This window comes from Crinia signifera, chromosome 7 (assembly GCF_055691185.1).
Source record: "Crinia signifera chromosome 7, ASM5569118v1, whole genome shotgun sequence".
NCBI lineage: Eukaryota > Metazoa > Chordata > Amphibia > Anura > Myobatrachidae > Crinia > Crinia signifera.
Window position 1 is genome coordinate 194,006,622 of NC_139223.1, and position 20,098 is coordinate 194,026,719.

Genomic DNA, 20,098 nt, shown 5'->3' on the forward strand with positions numbered 1-20,098 from the left:
CACACGAGACGCTCCCATGCCCTTTGGCAATGGAGCTTGCCCTGGGTCCCCGCCACCTCCCCCGCCGTCGCCTCAGGTCCCCCTCACTGTCCCGACCCCCCCACAAACCCTGCCCGTCTCCCTGAAGCGGAGATGGGCAGGGGAACGCTGCCAATCTGCTGTGATACTAGGACGCACGTGCGCGTGAGACGCAGGCGCGACCCAGTCCCTATGGCCGGCGCTCGCCAGAGGAGAGGATCTGGCGGGCACCGGCATTGAATGAGGCTGGCTTCATCTGTATCAGAACCGATGTTTAAAAACAAACACGACTTATGCAGCCCTATTGTGAAGAAAATGTTTGGGAATGTTGGAAAACATTAGCAAATAGAATTGTGTCACCTCATTCTAAAATCTTTAATTATTCCAAACTCAGATTAAACCATTTCTGAACTTTTATCAAGGCCTGCAAAATCTGCAAATCCAACAGGGAAGTCAGACCTGATCACTTGGATGTGTGAAGAGGGCGAAATTCACTCACCATCTAATGCCCCCCTCCCCCCGGGCAGTTTTGCCGAAAGTCAGCTCCCGATTGACTGAGGGCATGCCAATCCCGCAGTTCGGGGGAGGAGCATCGGATGTAAACAATACATTCTCAGCTACTCCCAGTACGCTGGTCTGCTTGTTGCTTTTTTTTTTTACTCTGTCGTTGATGCTACATGGAACCAAGAGGACATGATCTTCACCGGAGGACTCAGTAAGTATAATTTTATTCCACAGGGACCCATACAGACTTCTACTGGAGAAGAAGACAGGCCATTGGTGGGCCAGTAGGTGAGTATATTGTGTGAATGATTGTAGTATATGGTAGTATGTAATAAAATTGTACTGTTCGATGTGTCTGTATATTATCTAACGATTTGTTATGTTGTAGAACTACAAGAACAAGTGGGCCCTTTAATGCCTCACATGCTGGGACTTGTGGTACTCCAAGTTCCTGCAAGCAGTGCAGGCTTGCTGGGACGTGTAGTTCCCCAACATACCGCAATAGTTTATTCTGTCATTCTACACTTAAATCAGCCCGGTGCCAGGTGCTCAAGACTGACTTATATTTGCGAACAGGGGAAAGATCATTTGACCAAATGATTTTGCCCCCCCGTACGTACCCTTGCAATTGGATGTTTATGCAAACATCCATTTGCAATGCACCGGGAATGTATGTGCAGTGGCAGGGGGGGGGGGGGGGGGGGGGGGGAATTCACTCGCCTAGCGGGTGGCATTAGTTGGCTTGCTAAGCATTAAATTTAAACTGCTTTGTGCAAGGTTTTTACTTTTCCAGTCTCCTCTTCAGATAGAAAGGAAACTATCAGCAGCATTTCGGGGGGCGGGACTTAGTTGCGACATGATTATGACATTTTAGCTCCGCCCCCTCCTTGGAGGATCTGATCTCACACAGTTTAGGATACTTGAGACTCAATAAAACCCCCCTAGCTTGTAATGACTGGTCTGCTGGCACTGCTTCGGGAAGTTTAATGTAACACGAGTATAACTTAGCTGAGATGTTGGAAAGCTGAATGGTAAATAACTATTTCACTTAGGATCTTGTAGCAACGCCGACGAAGCAATTAAACTAAATGACAATCATATTGCTGGGACAATCGAAGCTCTATGTGGCATGTTTAATTGTAAGGCAAATATATCCGTGGTGGTGCAAAAACGATGTGGTGTTAACCTCCCTCATTACCGACACTTCCTGCTCAGTGTTGTGTCAGCGACATCTCGGAGGGATAATCACGGCGTACACATGCAATCATCGCAGGAGATTCTCATTGCAATAAACATTGTCAGAGTCATTTCACAAACGCAACCGAGACCTCTTACACTGTTATAATAGTACGGAACAGATATAAGGCTAATCCAAAACGATCATTATATTTATATTCTGAAATAAACAGGATGAGCATGCTATTAAAAAATTGTGTATTTAAATAAAAATCTGGGAAACATCGGAACACGTTGGGATATATGGTATATGGTCACTAGGTCTACAACAATTGGGTCGACAAGCATTAGGTCGACACCACTAGGTTGACATGCATGAATGTCGACATGACTGAAGGTCGATATGGGGTTAGGTAGACAGGGTCATTAGGTCGACATGGGGACAGTCGACATGGGGTTTTTCACTTTTTCTTTGTGCCGACATGTGTCGACAGGCGGTATTTCATGCCCTACCATGCACCAGGGCGGGGTAGAGATGCGCCAACCAGGGCTGAGTGCTTCTATAGCATGATAGCAGGGTTTTCCTGCTCTCATTATTGAGGAGGAAGCCGGCTCACCCCCGCAGTCAGTGGGAGGGAAGCCTGCTCACCCCCGCAGTCAGTGGGAGGGAAGCCAGCTCACCCCGCAGTCAGTGGGAGGGAAGCCTGCTCACCCCGCAGTCAGTGGGAGGGAAGCCGGCTCACCCCGCAGTCAGTGGGAGAGAAGCCGGCTCACCCCCGCAGTCAGTGGGAGGGAAGACGGCTCACCCCCGCAGTCAGTGGGAGGGAAGCCGGCTCACCCCCGCAGTCAGTGGGAGGGAAGCCGGCTCACCCCGCAGTCAGTGGGAGAGAAGCCGGCTCACCCCCGCAGTCAGTGGGAGGGAAGCCGGCTCACCCCCGCAGTCAGTGGGAGGGAAGCTAGCTCTCCCCGCAGTCAGTGGGAGGGAAGCCGGCTCTCCCCGCAGTCAGTGGGAGGGAAGCCGGCTCACCCCGCAGTCAGTGGGAGGGAAGCCGGCTCACCCCGCAGTCAGTGGGAGGGAAGCCGGCTCACCCCCACTGTCAGTGTACAGTAGAGAGACACCGCTGGAGCCTGGATTGTTAGGTATACTGGAGTAAAATTAGTGTATGTATGCATATTAAAGTCATACTTTTCTCTGTGTGTGTGTTTTTTTATTTGAACATTCTATAAGTTTAAGGAGGCCCGTTAATGCCCCTTATGCTGGGACTTATGGTTCGCCAAGTCCCAGCATGTGGGGGAGGCCGGATGGGACTTGTAAAACAATAAAATAAAAATCATAAAAAGCAATGTATCAGCCAAGCATCCACTGCCTAGGGACGTTGGGGACAGCCCAAGGGCTTCAGTCCTAGGGCCAGATGCACTAAGAATCAAAACTGATAAAATGGAGAGTGATAAAAAGCCAGCCAATCAGCTCTTGCCTACTATGTCACAGGCTGTGTTTGAAAAATGTCAGGCAGATGCTGATTGGCTGGCTGTTTATCACTCTCCATTTTATCACTTTTGAAGCTTAGTGCATCTGGCCCCTAAACGGGTGAAGCCTGGGAGGGACCCCTTTATTGAGGGACTCCCCCAGGTACCCCATCCAGGGCTGAGCCACAGTGAGCATGGTACGGCTGAGGGACCTTACGTAAAGAGTGTCCCCCGGCTATGTCATGACACCGTGGGCTATTGGAGCCCAGTGCTGATTCTAAAATACGGGGAGCCCAGGTTTTTTTGGGGAACCAGGACCAGTCCAAGAATCCAGGGCTGGTTTCAGAAATACGGGGAGCCTCAATGAGCCCGGGACTGGTTATGCTAAGGAGGGGGGACCCCACGCCATTTGTTTTTCTACTAAATACTGCACACTTTCATGTCTAAAAAAATCGCACATGTCTAAGAACTTGCACATTATCATTACTAAAAATTGGACATGGCTCCAAAAATTACAAATTTTTGTTACTAAAAACCACACTTTTTCCTTACTAAAAATCGCAATAAATTGCATGCGAATTTTGACTTTGTCTAAAAAATCGCACCCTATTACACTTTTAATGATATGCCATCACAGTAGTGCCCCTGTTATTGATTTGTCCTCACAGTAGCAACCATGTTAAATATATGCCCCAGTAGTGCCCCTGTTAATGATGTACACCCATAGTAATGACCATGTTAATGACATGCCCCAGTAGTGCCACTTTTGAATGATATGCCATCACAGTAGTGCCCCTGTTAATGATATGAAATCACAGTAGTGACCATGTTAAATATACATAAGGATATGCCATAACAGTAGTGCTCCAGTTAATAGTATGTCCACAAAGAAGTTAATAACACTATACTATACTACCTTACTATATTATGAGCCACATTCAGTAGGGCATAAAAAGCAAGTCATTTCACTAAGCAAGGGGAACAACTACACGTATATTGTTTCTGTGCAGGGAAAACACTTGCTGCCTTTGCATGTAGACCACAGATGCTAGACAGCTTTCTTTTTACACTGCAGGATTTCCGTTTGGACACATCCCATCCAAATCTAAATCTCTCTGCAAATCTTACATCTGCCCTATTGAACATTTTCGTGCTTTTCTTGTTTTACTAACAAAGCTGAATCAGGCCCTATATGCCCCTGCAGTAGTTTTTTTAGTTAATATGCCACCCCGTAGTTCTCCATTTATTATACCCTCACATTGTTATGCCACATAAGTCCCCACACGGCAGTGTCACAAGTGCACCCACTATTGTATTGCTCCATATGCCCTCACTCTTGTAGTGCCTGATACTGTATGCTGCTGTTGTGCCCTACATACCAGTGCCCCACAGTAGAATGTTTCTTATCTTAACAAGTACAATAAGCTTCATGTGTTCCCAAGCCAGGCTAATTCACAATAACAGACATGCCAGTTATACGGATACTCTTCTCTCACAAAGCGCACACATCATAAAAACTGGCAGTGGTAGACTTTTTGCTCTGGCACTGATGCTGCTATATCCCCCCACTATTTGTGAAATGCTGCAGTAAAACAAGTAGTTCTGTGCCCATAGGCGTGTGTGCAGGAGCCACCACATACGGTAATGCAATGGGACCCCCTGTACTACCTGGGACCATGGAGTTGCACCCTCTATGGCATAGAGTACCTGAGTTGGCACACTGGCTGGACAGGCCCTCTGCCAGTGCCCTGGGTTGAATATATTATTCAGCAAGTAAACAATTGGCAAGTTGATGTGTTAGAAGCAAGAAAAATGGGCACGCAAATACGGATCTGATGGACTTTGACAAAGCCCATATTATGATTGGATCAGAACATCTACAAAACTGACCGTTTCCCCGGTATGCAGTGGTAAGTACTTACCAAAAGTACACCAATATGATTGGTGGGCCGGCAACAGGGTCTTGGGTCCCCAAGGTTCATGGATGTGTGTGGGGAGCTAAGACTAGCCTGTCTGGTCGTATCCTACAGAGCTACTGTAGCACATAAAAAAGTAAATGCTGGCTGTGATAGAAAGATGTCACAATGCATCACACCTTGCTGCGTATCCGGTTTTGCAGCTGCCAACCAGTCAGAATGCTCATGCTGACGGACCCCTGTCCCCAACCATCATTTACCCAGGAAGAAATGGCACTGGGAAGAAGGCAAGCACTAAGAAAAGCACTAAGGGAAGAAGGCAAGCCTCCGGAGGCAGCTCTGAGAAGAATAACGCAATGACTGCCATAGGAAAGGAGTGAATTAAACATCCAAGGCTGTGTGTACACCACGGAGCATGTGACTCGGAGCCAATAGGAAAGCAGGGGAGGGCAGAGTTAGCTGGGATAATACAGGCAGGGAAGGAGGAGTCTTCCTCTTTTCCCTGTGGAATTTCACTGGAATGGTCCTGGTGAGTGATGTCCTTTATTTACACTATTAGGCCTTACTGCAGTGCTAGCATACACAATTAGCTAACTAATAGAGCAGTTGCACTTAGGTGGCCATGAGATTAGCAGGGTATTGCAGGGAACGTAGAGCAGATAACAGAGCCTGGAGAAGTTTTGGAGGAAGTCTTTTGTCTTCCACTGTGACCCTGCTGTAAAATCTAGGCCGGGGTTTAACTAGCCTGCATGTACCTAGCCATTTTGATTTTGATTATCTGCTTATTCTAAGGCCAGGGGGATTGTTGCTGGGGTTGTTGCCTCCCCCTTGTTGTTTGTTTTGTGCCCGCATGCCCGCTAAAACAATGGCGTCCACATCGCCCCTTCTGCCCGCCCGCACGCTTTATTGCGGCTGCCGGTCCGAGCTTCAAAGCCTCGGAGACATCGCTTTGTTCCCCACGGCGCCCCGCTGCCGCCACGCAATGCCGGTCCATTAGCAAGGCACTGGACAGTGCCGCAGCGACCGACACATCAGCTGTGTAGCCGCAGCACCGCGCATTGTTCCCTCCTACCTACGTCCGCCTGCCGGGTCCCTCTGCGGCAGAATCCAGGGGTAATGCAGTGACGGGGCTGCCATACACACCCACCCGTGGATGGCGGAAGGGAGGGGGAGAGCGCATGCGATCACGCCGCTGGGGGGGAGCGCCGGGTGAGGCGCCGGAGGGAGCCAGGTCAGCAGAAGCACCATGGCTCCAACCGGCAAGGCCTCGCAGGGAGCCGGAAGACGCGGGTCAAGGGTCAGCGGGGGGTCGGCACGGGAGAAGCAGCGCGGGGGGGTTGAGTAATGCCAGCAACAAGCATAACAGGGGGAGCCGTATCAGACACTCAAGGGCGCTGACGGCACGCACTCACCTCAAGGAATATGAGGCGGGGGAATGCGGGGCTCAGAGGCAGAGGAACACTCCAGGTCTTTTCCAAGGTCTGGTAGTGACTCTAGATCAATCCCACCTGCCCCCGCATTAGACCCCTCACTCCTCTCTGTTTTCCTTAAAGGGAGCCCTACATGGCAGGGGTTTTAACACTGCTAAAGGGGGGATCTTCATGGGGAAATAGGAAACAATAGGAAAGCAAAGGCAGAGGCTGGAGAGGCCTGGCAGGGAAAAGGGGATAACTTGGACTGCCATGCTTTAGTTATCCGTTGGCCCATCCGTCTGCCCAATTAACCTAACAGCATGTTTTTAGAGTGTGTGAGGAAACCCTGAGTAACTGCGGGAGGCACACATTACACTGTTATATTTTGCCTCAAAATAACTGCATCGGGCCTCACCTACATTGGGATATAAGGCAATTTAAAAAACAAAAATAATAATAATAATTCCCCTCAGATGTAGCAGTACACACCCACGCTTCTAAGTGCCACGTACACAAGCTTTACTTATAGGGAACTAGACACGCCGCCTCATAAGGCACCGTGCAAAAATTATTCGACCAACTATCATCTCCCTGAAACTAGTAGTCAAAGTAGCTTAGTATATCCCAACCGCTGGTTAGGACACAGAGGCCACATAGATGTCATATGGCAATTGATTGCACCCCTGACAGGGGCCTCCTAGGTTAATGGCCCACCCCCAGGACAGACGGACGGCATTAGGTTTATATACTGTTACAATTGTAAAAAAGAAAAAGCATGCTGGTACAGTATGTTTTTAAACGGTTGGACAAGGTATTGCAATTACGCAATAAGCCAGCTAGTAGCAGTGATGCTAACCACTGTACTGCCATACTGCACAGATGCTGCCATATTGCTGTGGGCCCCCCACTGGCAGCAATTTCCTGCTATAATTGCTACGTTTGAATATTGATCTAATTAATTATTTAGAGTTTCCCGTATAGTGCAGCAGATTCTGTTGCGCTTCACAGTTGTAGACAGTGATAAAACAAACTGGGTACAAGTTAACAAGGTATACATATTCTGTCATATTGTCCACTAACAGCAATCTCTTTCTATAATTGACACGTTTGCCCTTTGTGTTTTTTATGTCACAATAAGATCAGCCGCAATCCCTAGGTATACAGTAAAAGGCGTTTGGCTCAGGGATCACCGTTCTCCAGGGCATTTGTCTGGAAGTTGCACCCTTATAACAGCATAATAAATAGACTACATAATATGATGGTGGAAGTACAGGGCAACGCATAATGAGTTAATCAAAAGCAACAGCCTTTAACGGTGAGAGCAGCTATATTCTAGGACAGGAGTCAAACTTCCTTCTACAATTGTCACATTTGCGCATTGATCTATTGATTTGCAGTTTCCTATATATCGCAGCAGATTCTGTTGCGCTGTACAATCAGAGAGAAAGGGGAAATCAAACGGGGGAACAACAAACAGACAGGGAAGTAGGAGGACCCTGATGCAAGCTTACAATCTATAGATATTCTGCCATATTGCCCACTAACCGCAAACTCTTGCTATAATTGACACTTGGCCCCTTGGTGTTTTATGTCTCAACAAGATCAGCCGCAATCCCTAGGTATGCAGTGGTTAATAAAAGGTGTTTTGTCTCAGGGATCACTGTTATCCAGGCATTGGTCTAGAAATTGGGGCCTTATAACGGCATAATAAATAGATGACATAATATGACAGTAGATGCAAGGGGCACAGCACAATGAGTATTGAAGAGCACTAGCCTTTAAGGGTCGATTAGCTACATTCTAGGATAGAAGAGCCGCCATCTGCTACTCAGATCTACTATTAAACAACAGCAACGGAAAAATGATGCCATGCTCGGCTGCGGAACACAGAAGTTAGGTGCATGGACAGAGCTAGGTTCCCGCTCAGATATTCCCTACGGCTTGGCAACAAGCAGCACCATAGGTAAAGCTTACACCGCCAGCATTACAATATTAACCAATTGTCCCAATTATAATATATAATATTCCACACAATAATACTGGTACATGCATGGGGTGCTGACAGCAAAATGAGCTTTAGTGGGCATATGCGTCCATATAGAAGGAAATATAGATTTTAAGATCCAGGGCAGTGCGCTATGGGTAAAAGGTTCCCTGGAAAGCACTATGTAATATGGAAACAATATGAATCACCACTAACACATAGATAGTAGCAATTGCAGGAATACATACATCGGGATGATAGCATCCTTCAACCTATTATTCGCTAGCCATGGCATAAGGGGCTGGCGTATATGGCCATATGTCGCGATACCATATTAACATTTTTAACCCACCCCCCAAAGCCCTACTTCACCCTCTGCGGATCGCACTATATATTGGTATATAACATAGCTCCAGCATTAGGGAAATGTGAGGGCAGTAGGACAGGGACCAGTCACATGTCTCCACAGATGACAAATTGCTCGAGAAAACGTGGAAGGAATTGGAAATCGCATCCAAATCGAACAGGGAGGTTGATGAGGTGGACAGCCGAGTCAGAGCAAGCAGGTGACGGTCCTTCCAGTGGTGAGACAATGTTTTTTGGTGTTCTTCCCTGTCTGCATGCTGTGCCTCATGCCAGCCACTCTTGATAGGAAGGGGCCGGGAGTAAGTAGCACGGCCAGGGCTCCTAAGCGCACAGCCAGCCAGGTATGCCAGTAGACGGGCGAGCAAGCAAGGACACAGCAGTAAGGGCAGGAGGGCGGATTGGCCAGGGGTGGTCCAATATGGCTACACCGCAGATCCGCGAGGCTTGAAAGAGAGCCGCAGGCACAACAGCCAATTACAGCTATACGTCATGGCCCTTTCTCTCTAAGGGAAACACGGCTTAATGCGGAAGCTCACAGATCAGGGGGGCCCACGGCCATCGCTACAGGGCAACCTTCACAACGGTTACAGCAGCCTTCAGCGGCGCAGTATTGTAATCCCTCTTACTTAACTACAGTAAGCGGAGTAAGTGGGGCAAAAAAGGGACATGCCGACCTTAAGGGGTTTAATGCATACTAGTGCAGCAGGGAAGCTGCGGGCCCTGACCTGTAAGTGGTCAGTCGGCCATGGGCACAGCATGGAAGCTGGGGGCCCACGAACTTGACTGGTATGATGCATATTAGCGCAGCAGGGAAGCTGCAGGCCCTGACCTGTAAGTGGTCGGAGGGCCATTGGGCACAGCAGGGAAGCTCCGGGCCCTGACCTAGAAGTGGGGTACCCATTCAGCTAGATGTTGCGCTGATGCCTTGAAGGGTTAGGCCTCTCACCAAGTGAATTCTGCACACACTTTCACAGAATAGGGGCGGCTACAACCGCGGCAAGGGGCAGGACGCACGGCAAAACAAAATTTAGGGTCTTAGGCCGATGGCATACCGCTAGTTACAATAAGTACATCTGCCCACATCTACTGCCATGAGGGCAGTGTGCCAGCAGATTGCGCTAGCGCTTGGGTGGATGTTTGTATGTCATTTGTGCCCATCCTACTCGGGGATTAACTACGCTCTGTTGTTAAGCAGAGCGTCCGGAGTTTTCACGCTTTTTTACCTGAACTGACAGACTGAATTCTATAGTCAATAGTCCCTCAGCAGGTCCAGACGTTTTTGTCCTCCGGCCGAGTAATCCCCATTCCCCAGAACCCTTCCCCCTTTGTGTCAGAAATGGGCGTTCTATTGGTACTTTACCAAATTATATGCAACCAAAATTGGGCATCAGAAAATTTTATTTTCTTTGGCAGATCCTCCTAAAATACACTAACATGTCATAGCCTTACAAACCAGTGCACAATTCTTGTACCCACCCATAAGGGGTCGGGAAGAGACAGTATCGGGGTACGGAGGGCAGGTCGCACCTTAGTCCAAATGGAAGCTGTAAGCCCTGATCTCAAGTGGTCCGATGCCCACTAGCGCAGGATGGTAACCGTGGGCCCTGACCTTCAAGTGGTCAGTTGGCCATGGGCGCAGCATGGAAGCTGTAGGCCCCGACCTTAAGGGGTCTGATGCATACTAGCGCAGCAGGGAAGCTGCTGGCCCTGACCTGTAAGTGGTCAGTTGGCCATGGGCACAGCATTGAAGCTGGGGGCCCAAGACCTTGAGTGGTCTGATACATACTAGCGCAGCAGGGAAGCTGCGGGCCTTGACCTGTAAGTGGTCAGTTGGCCATTGGGCACAGCATGGAAGCTGTGGGCCCATGACCTTGAGGGTCTGATGCAGATTAGCGCAGCAGGGAAGCTGCGGGCCCTGACCGGTAAGTGGTCAGTTGGCCATTGGGCACAGCATGGAAGCTGTGGGCCCATGACCTTGAGTGGTCTGACGCATGTTAGCGCAGCAGGGAAGCTGCGGGCCCTGACCTAGAAGGGGGCAGTTGGCCAAGGGCACAGCATCGGTCCGGGGCCTCTCCCGGTTAGAATCCCCTATGTAAGGAAAGGGAAGCTCAGATTTGTGGAGGATCTTTTCCTAGGAGCGTCCTTTTTGGTGCTCTAGTCTGGTGGCGGGGCGGGGTTGTCCTGGGACCAGGACCCCCGCTTTGGCGGGAAAGAACGGCAGATTAATTGATTTAGGTCTTCAGTAAGCGATGTTTATACATCATATCGGTTGTTTTCGGTGCGCTCACCTTCATTGACTATAGGCCTGCGCTAGATCACCCGCTCGGGGGACAGCGAGACCACCCGCTCGGGTTGGCAGTCAATGGAGTAGGTGGAGCCATACCGCTTGTGTAGGGAATACGTCATTACATACGTCAGTCGTGGGGTGGAGCTTAGATCACTAGCCGTTCTTTCTGGGCCACCATTTAATTAAGGAATTCTAATAAAAAGCAATTAGCTTAAAGTGTTTTAAATAAATTCAGCTAACAATTTCTGCCAAACCCAAGTCTCCGAGTCGTTATTTCAGGTTTATATAAGTAAGTGTTGAAATGTGAAAATGTATACATGCACAAGGTCACACATCAGAGGCTAGGATGTTTAATGTTCTGCTGGGAAAACTTGTGCCCTGGCAATTATGTGAATGTTACTATGACACCTGCCACCTTCGTAAACCTTGTTGTAGACTGAGTACCCCCTTCATGGCAATGGTATTTCCCGGTGGTAGTACCCTCTTTCAGCAGGAAAATGCGTCCTGCCAAACTGTAACAATTTGTTTCAGGAATGTTTTGAGGAACAATACAAAGAGATCTCTTCTTCTCTGGTCTCCTTTCTCTCCCTTCATGCTTCTCTCTCTCTCCCCGCTCTCTCCTTTTCTCTCTCTTTTCATCTCTATCCCTCCTTTTCTACCTCTCTCTCTCTCTCCCCCTGCCTTTCTCTCTCTTCATCCTTTCTTTTAATTCTCTTCCTCCCTTTCTCTCTCTTCCTCCTCCATTTATCTCTCTTCCTTTCTCTCTCATTCCCTTGCTCTCTCTCACGCTCCCTGACTGTCTCTCTGCCTTACACCATTTATCTATCTTTCTCCCTGACACCCTCTCTCCCTGTCTTTCTCTCCCTCTCTCATTAACATTCTCTCTCACTTCCACTCACACCTTCCATCTCTCTCGCTCCTCCCCTTTCTCTCTGATCCTCTTTCTCTCATTTCCTCTTTTTCCATAAAATCCTCTCTTCCAATCTCCCTGAACTCCCCATCTCTCTTAGGGGGTTATTCTAGTCCATTCTTTCTGACAAAATCCTTCTTAGATGGACAAAACCATGTGCACTGCGGGTGGGGCAGATGTAACTTGTGCAGAGAGAATTAGATTTGGGTGGGGTTTTTCTTCAAAGTGAGATCTATATTGAAGTGTAAAATCATGCAGTCAGTATTTTCCCTGCACAGAAACAAAATAACTCACCCAAATCTAATTCTCTCTGCACATGTTACATCTGTCCCCTGCAGTGCACATGGTTTTGTCCATCTAAGAAGGATTTTGTCAGAAAGAATGGACTAGAATAAACCCCTATGTCTCCCTCTCTTTCTTGCTCCTCTTTGTCCTCTCTGCTAATTTTTCGTTGTTGTGCACCTTTTGTTAGCATACTTCAGAAAAAAACTTTCAAAAATAAATAGGTTTTATATCTAGGCTCATTTTACTATTACAGTATACTGGCAATTGGCAAGTTATGACTTATAACTTAACAAGAGAGGGAGAGAGATGTATTTATGTGGATATAGATATATATTTTATAATAGAAAAGTAAAATGTACATTTGCATTGCTTTATTATTAATTTGATCTACGCTAGGGGCTAGCAGAGGGCACACTAGTTACCTTAATATAGAAATCCCCAGCCTGTATGTCTATATACAGTTATAAGCAATCTCATTTATGTCTGTGTATCCCTTCTCAGTACATTTAATCTGTACTGAAAACAAGGATCATCCTACAGACCTATTTTCTTCTTTGATGAGATTAGAACGCCGTATATACTACACCCTTATGTTGCGTGATATGATTCCAGCCTCATATTTTAAGCCTTAAAATACTTGACCCTTAATATTATTCATGCTGTAAGTTAGTCAGACTTGCTGCACAGAGCAGCGGAACCAGCATGCTCGAAGCCAGACATTCTCTTGATCTCTTGTAACAATGGCTGTAAAGAATTGTAGGGACAAGAGAATTAAAGACAGGGATCCCGCTGGTCAAAGCACAGGAAACTTGGATCTGGGGCCACCCTGCCAAGAAGGATTAATTCTGTTTTCTGTCATATTCAATAAAACTCCTTTAAAGCACAAATATAAGGGTCCCCAGTGATCCAAAGGGGCAGAAAACAAGGGGAATGAAAACTATAGAGATGATGATTTTCTAAGGTTTCTACTATAAGAGTTTGGTCATTGTCCTCCGCATGATGTCACCGATGGTCATTTTCTTGCAGTCTTTACCAAGATCCAGAGCAGATTTGGTGGAAAGTATTATTTGTATGTGTTATAATGTGTTCATTCAATGTGTCTTTTTTTTCTGTAGTTTGACAGGAAACTCGCCTTAGCGCCTGGATTCATGATACCCTCTAACCTTGATTACCATGGCTACCACAGATACATTGATGAGATGTTGCCACCTGAGAGCCCCGTCCATTATGGGCTACACCCGAACGCAGAAATTGAATTCTTAACCGTGACTTCAGACAATCTTTTTCGCATGTTGTTAGAATTACAGTCACGGGACTGTATAGCTGGTGAAGGGGCCCCTCAGACAGAGGAGGAAAAGGTTAGTCTCATATATGTAAGGATTCTTTATAAGAATTATCACATTTTGTTTCGGCTTATGTCCAGGATATTTGAGCAGTAATACAGTGTTGCCGACCCTCCCGGAATTTCCGGGAGTCTCCCAAAAATCGGGTCCCCCTCCCGGCCCCCCGGAAGGGTGGGCAACCCTCCCGGATTCAGGGGGGACCCCCGCTGTCCCCCGGATCGCGGCATTAAAATGCTGCAATCCTCAGGTCTCAGAGGAGGGGGCGAAGCTAAAATGGCACAATCGTGTCATTTTAGCCCCTCCACGGAGATCCGTGAATTAGCTGGTTTAACATCATGGGGGCGGGCTTAGTGATGTCACTCTTATGCCCCGGCCCCTGAGCGGCTGCTGAAACTCTCCTCTCCGGAGTAATATCTTATAGCTATTAGCATGCTGAGGCACTTTATGTTCAGGAAACATCGTATCAAGACATATAATTGTTTTAGCTATATAATTGTGTCAGCCTGCATCTATATGGTACACATATCACACTTGCTGAGATAAAGAACAAATTAATCAGCTCCTAACTGTCATGTGACAGGCTATGTTTGAAAAAGAGCAGGCACTGATTGGTGCTTACTTTATCTCTCCTTGGGGCAGATGTATTAAACGTGTAGAAGAGATAAACTGGAGATTAGGGCCAGATGTACTAAGCTTGAAAAGTGATAAAATGAAGAGTGATAACCCACCAACCAATCAGCTCCTACCTGTCATGTCACAGGCTGAGTTTGAAAAATGACAAGTAGAAGTTGATTGGCTGGTGCGTTATCACTCTCCATTTTATCACTTTTGAAGCTTAGTACATCTGGCCCAAAGTGAAAGGAGATAAAGCACCAGTCAATGAACTGTCTTTGAAAATGACAGTTGGCAGTTGATTGGTTGGTGCTTTATTTCCTTTCACTTTATCTCCATTTTATCTCTTCTCCAGGCTTAATACATCTGCCCCCTTATTCTTTAAAAAAATCTCCCCCTTAGTGAGTGTCGGCTAAGTGGAGTGTGCAGGAGTATGGTGCAATGATCACATTATGGCGGCCCCCCTACCCATTGTACAGAGCCACAATTTGTGGGGCAGGGCCACAATGTCACAGATCAATGTGAATCCCAATATCAGGCCCACAGATCACTTACTTCACTTGGGAAGTGGACAGTTTGCAGGAGGCTAGCCTACTCTCCACAGAGTCCTGAATGCCTCCCAAAATTCTTGAGTCTCTTGGACATTCTGGGCGAGTAGGTAGGTACAATGAACAGTGGAGGGGGCCATTTTATGAGTGGAACCAATATTCATGGTTATGTTGCCTATCAGTTCAATGGGAAATGTTCTAAAATTCCCTCTAGAAGACTTCCCAGAGGGGAGAAGGAGGTGGCGGTAGAGGGGCGGAGCTGACCCGTTGCATTATTGGGCCCTGTCTCCTGTACTGTCATGTTGGAGGCCGGACAACGGTTCCATAGGTTTATTGAATGCCTCAAAAATGTGGGAATCTCAGGGACATTCCAGGATTTTTGGCAAGTATGGTAAAGAGTGATGTCTGCGTTCTAATATTGGCTCAGTTCACAAAATGTCTGCCTTCCTGGTATCTGTGAACCTAATTTAATGGCGGCCATACTATTGGCCGAACATAAATCATTTTATATATCCAAATACAAATGACAAAATAGAATAATAGTACTGAAGAGTAAATTTTGAAGATTACATGAACCCATTTTTTTTTTTGCCATCAATTTCAATGTTTCTATTTATACTTATTGCAAAGTATTATAATATTGGAGTGTTTGTTTGATTACAATATGGGGTTAATTCGGTTAGGAGTCTGTCCCCCAACGCACCAAGCCCCCTCCACATCACAGCCCGATATCACCCAGGACTTGTGGATCTTTGCATTAAGCCCTCTGGGGCTAGGTACAAAACTCTGAGGGGTTTATTTTCTAAGATGGGAGATATATTTCACATGGGATGTTGCTATGGTCAACCAATCAGAATCTACTTCTTATTTATTTACCACCTTCTAGAACAGGGGTGGGGAACCTCAGTAGCCGGTCTGAATGGCCTACCCACCCGCACGCCGGCTTTGCCGGGAGTAAAGTACAGGGGAATTCTCATGAGAGGTCGGTAGTTCTCGCGAGATTACTCTTAATCAACAGCAGCCGGGGACTGTCAGTCCTATTCAGCAGCCGCCGGAGCGTGGGACGGCTGCAGCAGGACAATTTGTAAGACAAAATTTTTACATATGGCCCCCGAAGGATTTTTTTCCCCCTACAATCGGCCCTTGGCACAAAAAAGGTTCCCCGCCCCTGGGTCTATAGTATTGGATGTATCAAACATTTAAATAGTATAAATAAGTTTTCAAGAAAAGGTTAAATATACAATTATAATAAATACACAAACATAATGGAACTCGTAGTGAACTTTCTAAGCTCACATTCTCCCACCTCATGGTAAGGCTCCTGTCTCTTCTTCCTGGTAGCTGCTCTCTGGTTTACTGCACTGATGGTGGATTCAAATCCACACACACAGGAAACTTGTTAGAAGCTGCTACCACTGGGCATGTGCAGCAGCTCTCCTCTGCCCCTTATACTGCATATTATTGCTAATTTTGCTATTGTCATAATTTTAGCCATTTGCCAAGAGGAGGGGGTTTCTGGGCAACTGGAATCCAGCCCCCCTGCATTTGCCAGGTGCATCCAAGGTGCCACTAGACCTCTGCTTATGAGCATATGAGTACAATTAGAACATTTCCTCATACAAACGGCCCATGGCACAAAATAGGTTCCCCACCCCTGTTCCCGAAGTTAATAAATTGGTTGCCCATAGCAACATCCCAAGTGATATAAAACTCCCATCGTAGTGAATTTCCTCCTGAGAATCCCGCAATACCATACGTGTGGCATATACAGCTGCAATTACTCTCAGTCGAAACCAAGTCTTGTCTAATTGAACTGGCCCTATATTTTACGTCTTCTATTTGCTTATTACAGACATTGATAGACGCGAAGGATACTGAAAGAAGTTTATCCTTTTATTTAGACTCCCAAGGGAAAACATAATATCAGACTTATGAAAGCGATCTCATTAGACTGGAGAGTTTATTGAAGAACATCATCATGATCTGAGGCTGATCCCAGGCAGGAGTCACTGCTGTGGAGGGATTAATTAAAGTGTTTAGAAAGTGTCTGGTTATTTTTGTTAGCTTTCAATGTAGAGTTCCCAAGTAAATGGTATTGATTGACACCACTAACACTGACTCGCAGTGTTTCACGCTTGCTAACATCATTAACGTTTCACATTATTATTATATTGATATGGTCACAAAGGATGTAATCTTTGTAAGACAAATAATAAATACACTATTTTTTTCCATGTCCCTTATTCAATGTAACACTGACGGTGTGACACCCACTGGGAAATCCGCTAATACACATATTACTTTGCAAGGATTCCCTGGTATGTCAACCTTTTCTGTTCCACCGCATGAACCCCAGACTCATTATCTATTCTCTACAGTAATATATATTCCGAGAGAGACACATGCAGTCACAGTCACATTTACATTCACCCAGACACATATATACGATATATAAAGAAAGAGTATGCAGCCACACATAGTATCATTGCTTCCTGTACATTTTGCTATTATTATTTGTAGTTATTAGCATTGTTGTGTTGTGTATTATGATCTTATATACAGTGCTCAGTCGCACACATCTGATGTTCAGTGCATTTCAGTGGCAAACGCAGGATTTCAAGAGCGGGGTTTAAAAATTCAGTCCACAATCTCGCACTCTGTGGAGCAATGAGTTAGCCTGGGGGAGAGGTAGAAGAACCGAGTATTGATCCCCGGACATTAATGTACATATTGGCATTTTTATACAATGGATACTGTATGGGATACAGTATTAATATCTAACACTATAGATGGTCTATAGCAGGGGTGAGGAACCTCAGGCCAGGGGGCCATATGCGGCCCCCGTAGCCGGTCTGAGTGGCCCGCCTGGGGAATTCTCGCTTGAGGTCGGTAGTTCTCACGCGATTCTTCATAATCGGCAGCAGCCGGAGACTGTCAGTCCTATTCAGCGGCAGCCGACGGAGCATGGTACGGCTGCAGCAGGACAATTTGTAAGAGAAATTTTTACATATTGCCCCCGAAGGCTTTTTTCCCCATACAATTGGCCCTTGGCACAAAAAAGGTTCCCCACCCCTGGTCTATAGTATTGGATGTATCAAACATTTAAATAGTATAAATAAGTTTTCAAGAAAAGGTTAAATATACTATTATAATAAATACACAAACATAATGGAACTCCCACCTCATGGTAAGGCTCCTGTCTCTTCTTCCTGGTAGCTGCTCTCTGGTCTACTGCACTGATGGTGGATTCAAAGCCACACACACACAGGAAACTTGTTAGAAGCTGTTACCAAAATATTGCTATTGCCCCGTATACCACTTTCACATCGCCGACACGTTTTAAAAACCGGTATTTAAAACGGTAATTAAAACGGGTCAGAGCCTTAACATTGCCGCAGATTACCGTTTTAAATACCGGTTTATACCCCTTTCACATCGCACTTTTAAAACGGTAAATTGCCGTTTTTTTTTCCCCTTTTTTAAAACGTTTAAGCCTGCACTGTGAATGCATAGCATTGTACACATTCACATTGCACAAAAAACGGCAAGGAACCGTGTAGGACTCTGCTTTTTACACGGTTCGAAATGCCAGTTAACTTTAAACGGTAAATCGGCTGTGGTGCATTCACAGTGCAGGCTTAAACGTTTTAAAAAGGGAAAAAAACGGCAATTTACCGTTTTAAAAGTGCGATGTGAAAGGGGTATTATACTGCATATTATTGCTAATATTGCTATTGTTGTCATAATTTTAGCCACTTGCCAAGAGGTGGGGGGTTTCTGGGCAACTGGAATCCAGCCCCATCCCTCCCCCCGCATTTGCCAATGCATTTGGGTCGCATCCAAGGTGCCACTAGACCTCTGCTTGAAAAGGAGCGGAACACTTGCAGTTATGCTTGTAAAATTAATATGAGTATATGAGTACAATTAAAACGTTGCAGTAAAATCCATCAAACCCTCATTTTGCGTTTCTTGATCTTAATTATTAATTTATTGTTTTGTTTACCTATTCATCATAGTTGCCTACCCTCCTGCAATCTGCAGGAGACTCTGTGAAACAGCAGCAATCTCCCTAACTCCCTGAAAGTCTAGAAATATCCCTGATTTCACCTAAACCACATTATGCAGTTGTTACATTTAAGGGGGAAAAAATTAATCCCAGATATACAGACGTAGCGCCCCTCTTCCTTGCAGGGGCCAGCAATTCCATCCCCAGCCGTCGGAAGGGGGCGCATGCGCACTAGACACTCGTGAGCCCCGTTCCGATGGAGCTCCCCGCCGCCGTCAACCGCCTCCCCGGCCGTCATAGTCAGTCCCCACCGCCGCCCCGCCTCGCACCTCCCCCTAACCCTGCCCATCTCACTGAAGCGGAGACAGGCAGTGTCACGCCGCCCAGCCTCCGAGTGACTGGGATGTGCGTGCATATGACACAGACGCGCGTCCCAGTCTGGTGGAGTCCCTCTCTTCCAGCGTTCGCCAGCGAGGAGGTTCTGGCGAGCGCTGAGAGTGAATGAGAGGGGCTCCATCTGTATACATTCAAATGGAATCATCAATGACATTTCCCGGTACTTATGTATTATCTGGGCTCCCATGTTAAATGCACCCCATTTTTTCATACCCCTACTATCCAACTACGCATGGAGTTGATTTTATATAGTGTGGCGAGCGCAGCAAGCCACCGTGCCCGAAGCGTAGCGAGCCCCGCGTGGGGACGCTGTCTCATAAAAAAACGGGAGCCCAGATATTACATAAGTACCCATTTCCCTGCATTGGTTATAAGGCCCAATGATCCCTATGGCTGCATGCATATTAAATAAGATTTCTCATGGCCACTTATATTGATCCACATGTGAAACACAATACACGAGCAACCCTGACACGGATCAGTTTCTTTTCTTCAACAAGTACAGGAGATCTCTCTAACTGATGTGGGGGCTCATCTTCATTTGGGTGTGAGTCATTTTACGATGTGTCTCTCAGATGTAGCAGTACACATCCGCACTTATCTGTGCCACCATCACACTCTCCCTGACATGCTATTTCAAAAGAAGGCAAGTATGGTTAAATTGCATTTGGAATTTATTGCATAGGCATCAGATTTATTGTCATGTATATTGCGCTGCAATAGAAGAAGATAACTATCACAGCAAATAGTTGCAAACAAATCCAATATGGCAGGCAGCAATCCATACTTGCTAAAATTCTCAAAATATATAGTATATAGTTAATATTGTTTAGAAATATATTGGAACAAGCATTTAAGCACATATAAG

The 20,098-nt window shown here is 46.4% G+C and overlaps 1 protein-coding gene across 3 annotated transcripts in view; it reads left to right on the plus strand.

The window, feature by feature from the left end:
* Positions 1-20,098, plus strand: part of LOC146021013 (dynein axonemal heavy chain 11-like) — a 248,607-nt gene that overhangs the window by 188,052 nt on the left and 40,457 nt on the right. For all 3 annotated transcript variants that reach the window (XM_083154785.1, XM_083154786.1, XM_083154787.1), the window contains one exon: positions 13,441-13,683. In XM_083154785.1, the coding sequence (XP_083010911.1) occupies positions 13,441-13,683 (243 nt within the window). The remainder of the gene's footprint in view (positions 1-13,440; positions 13,684-20,098) is intronic.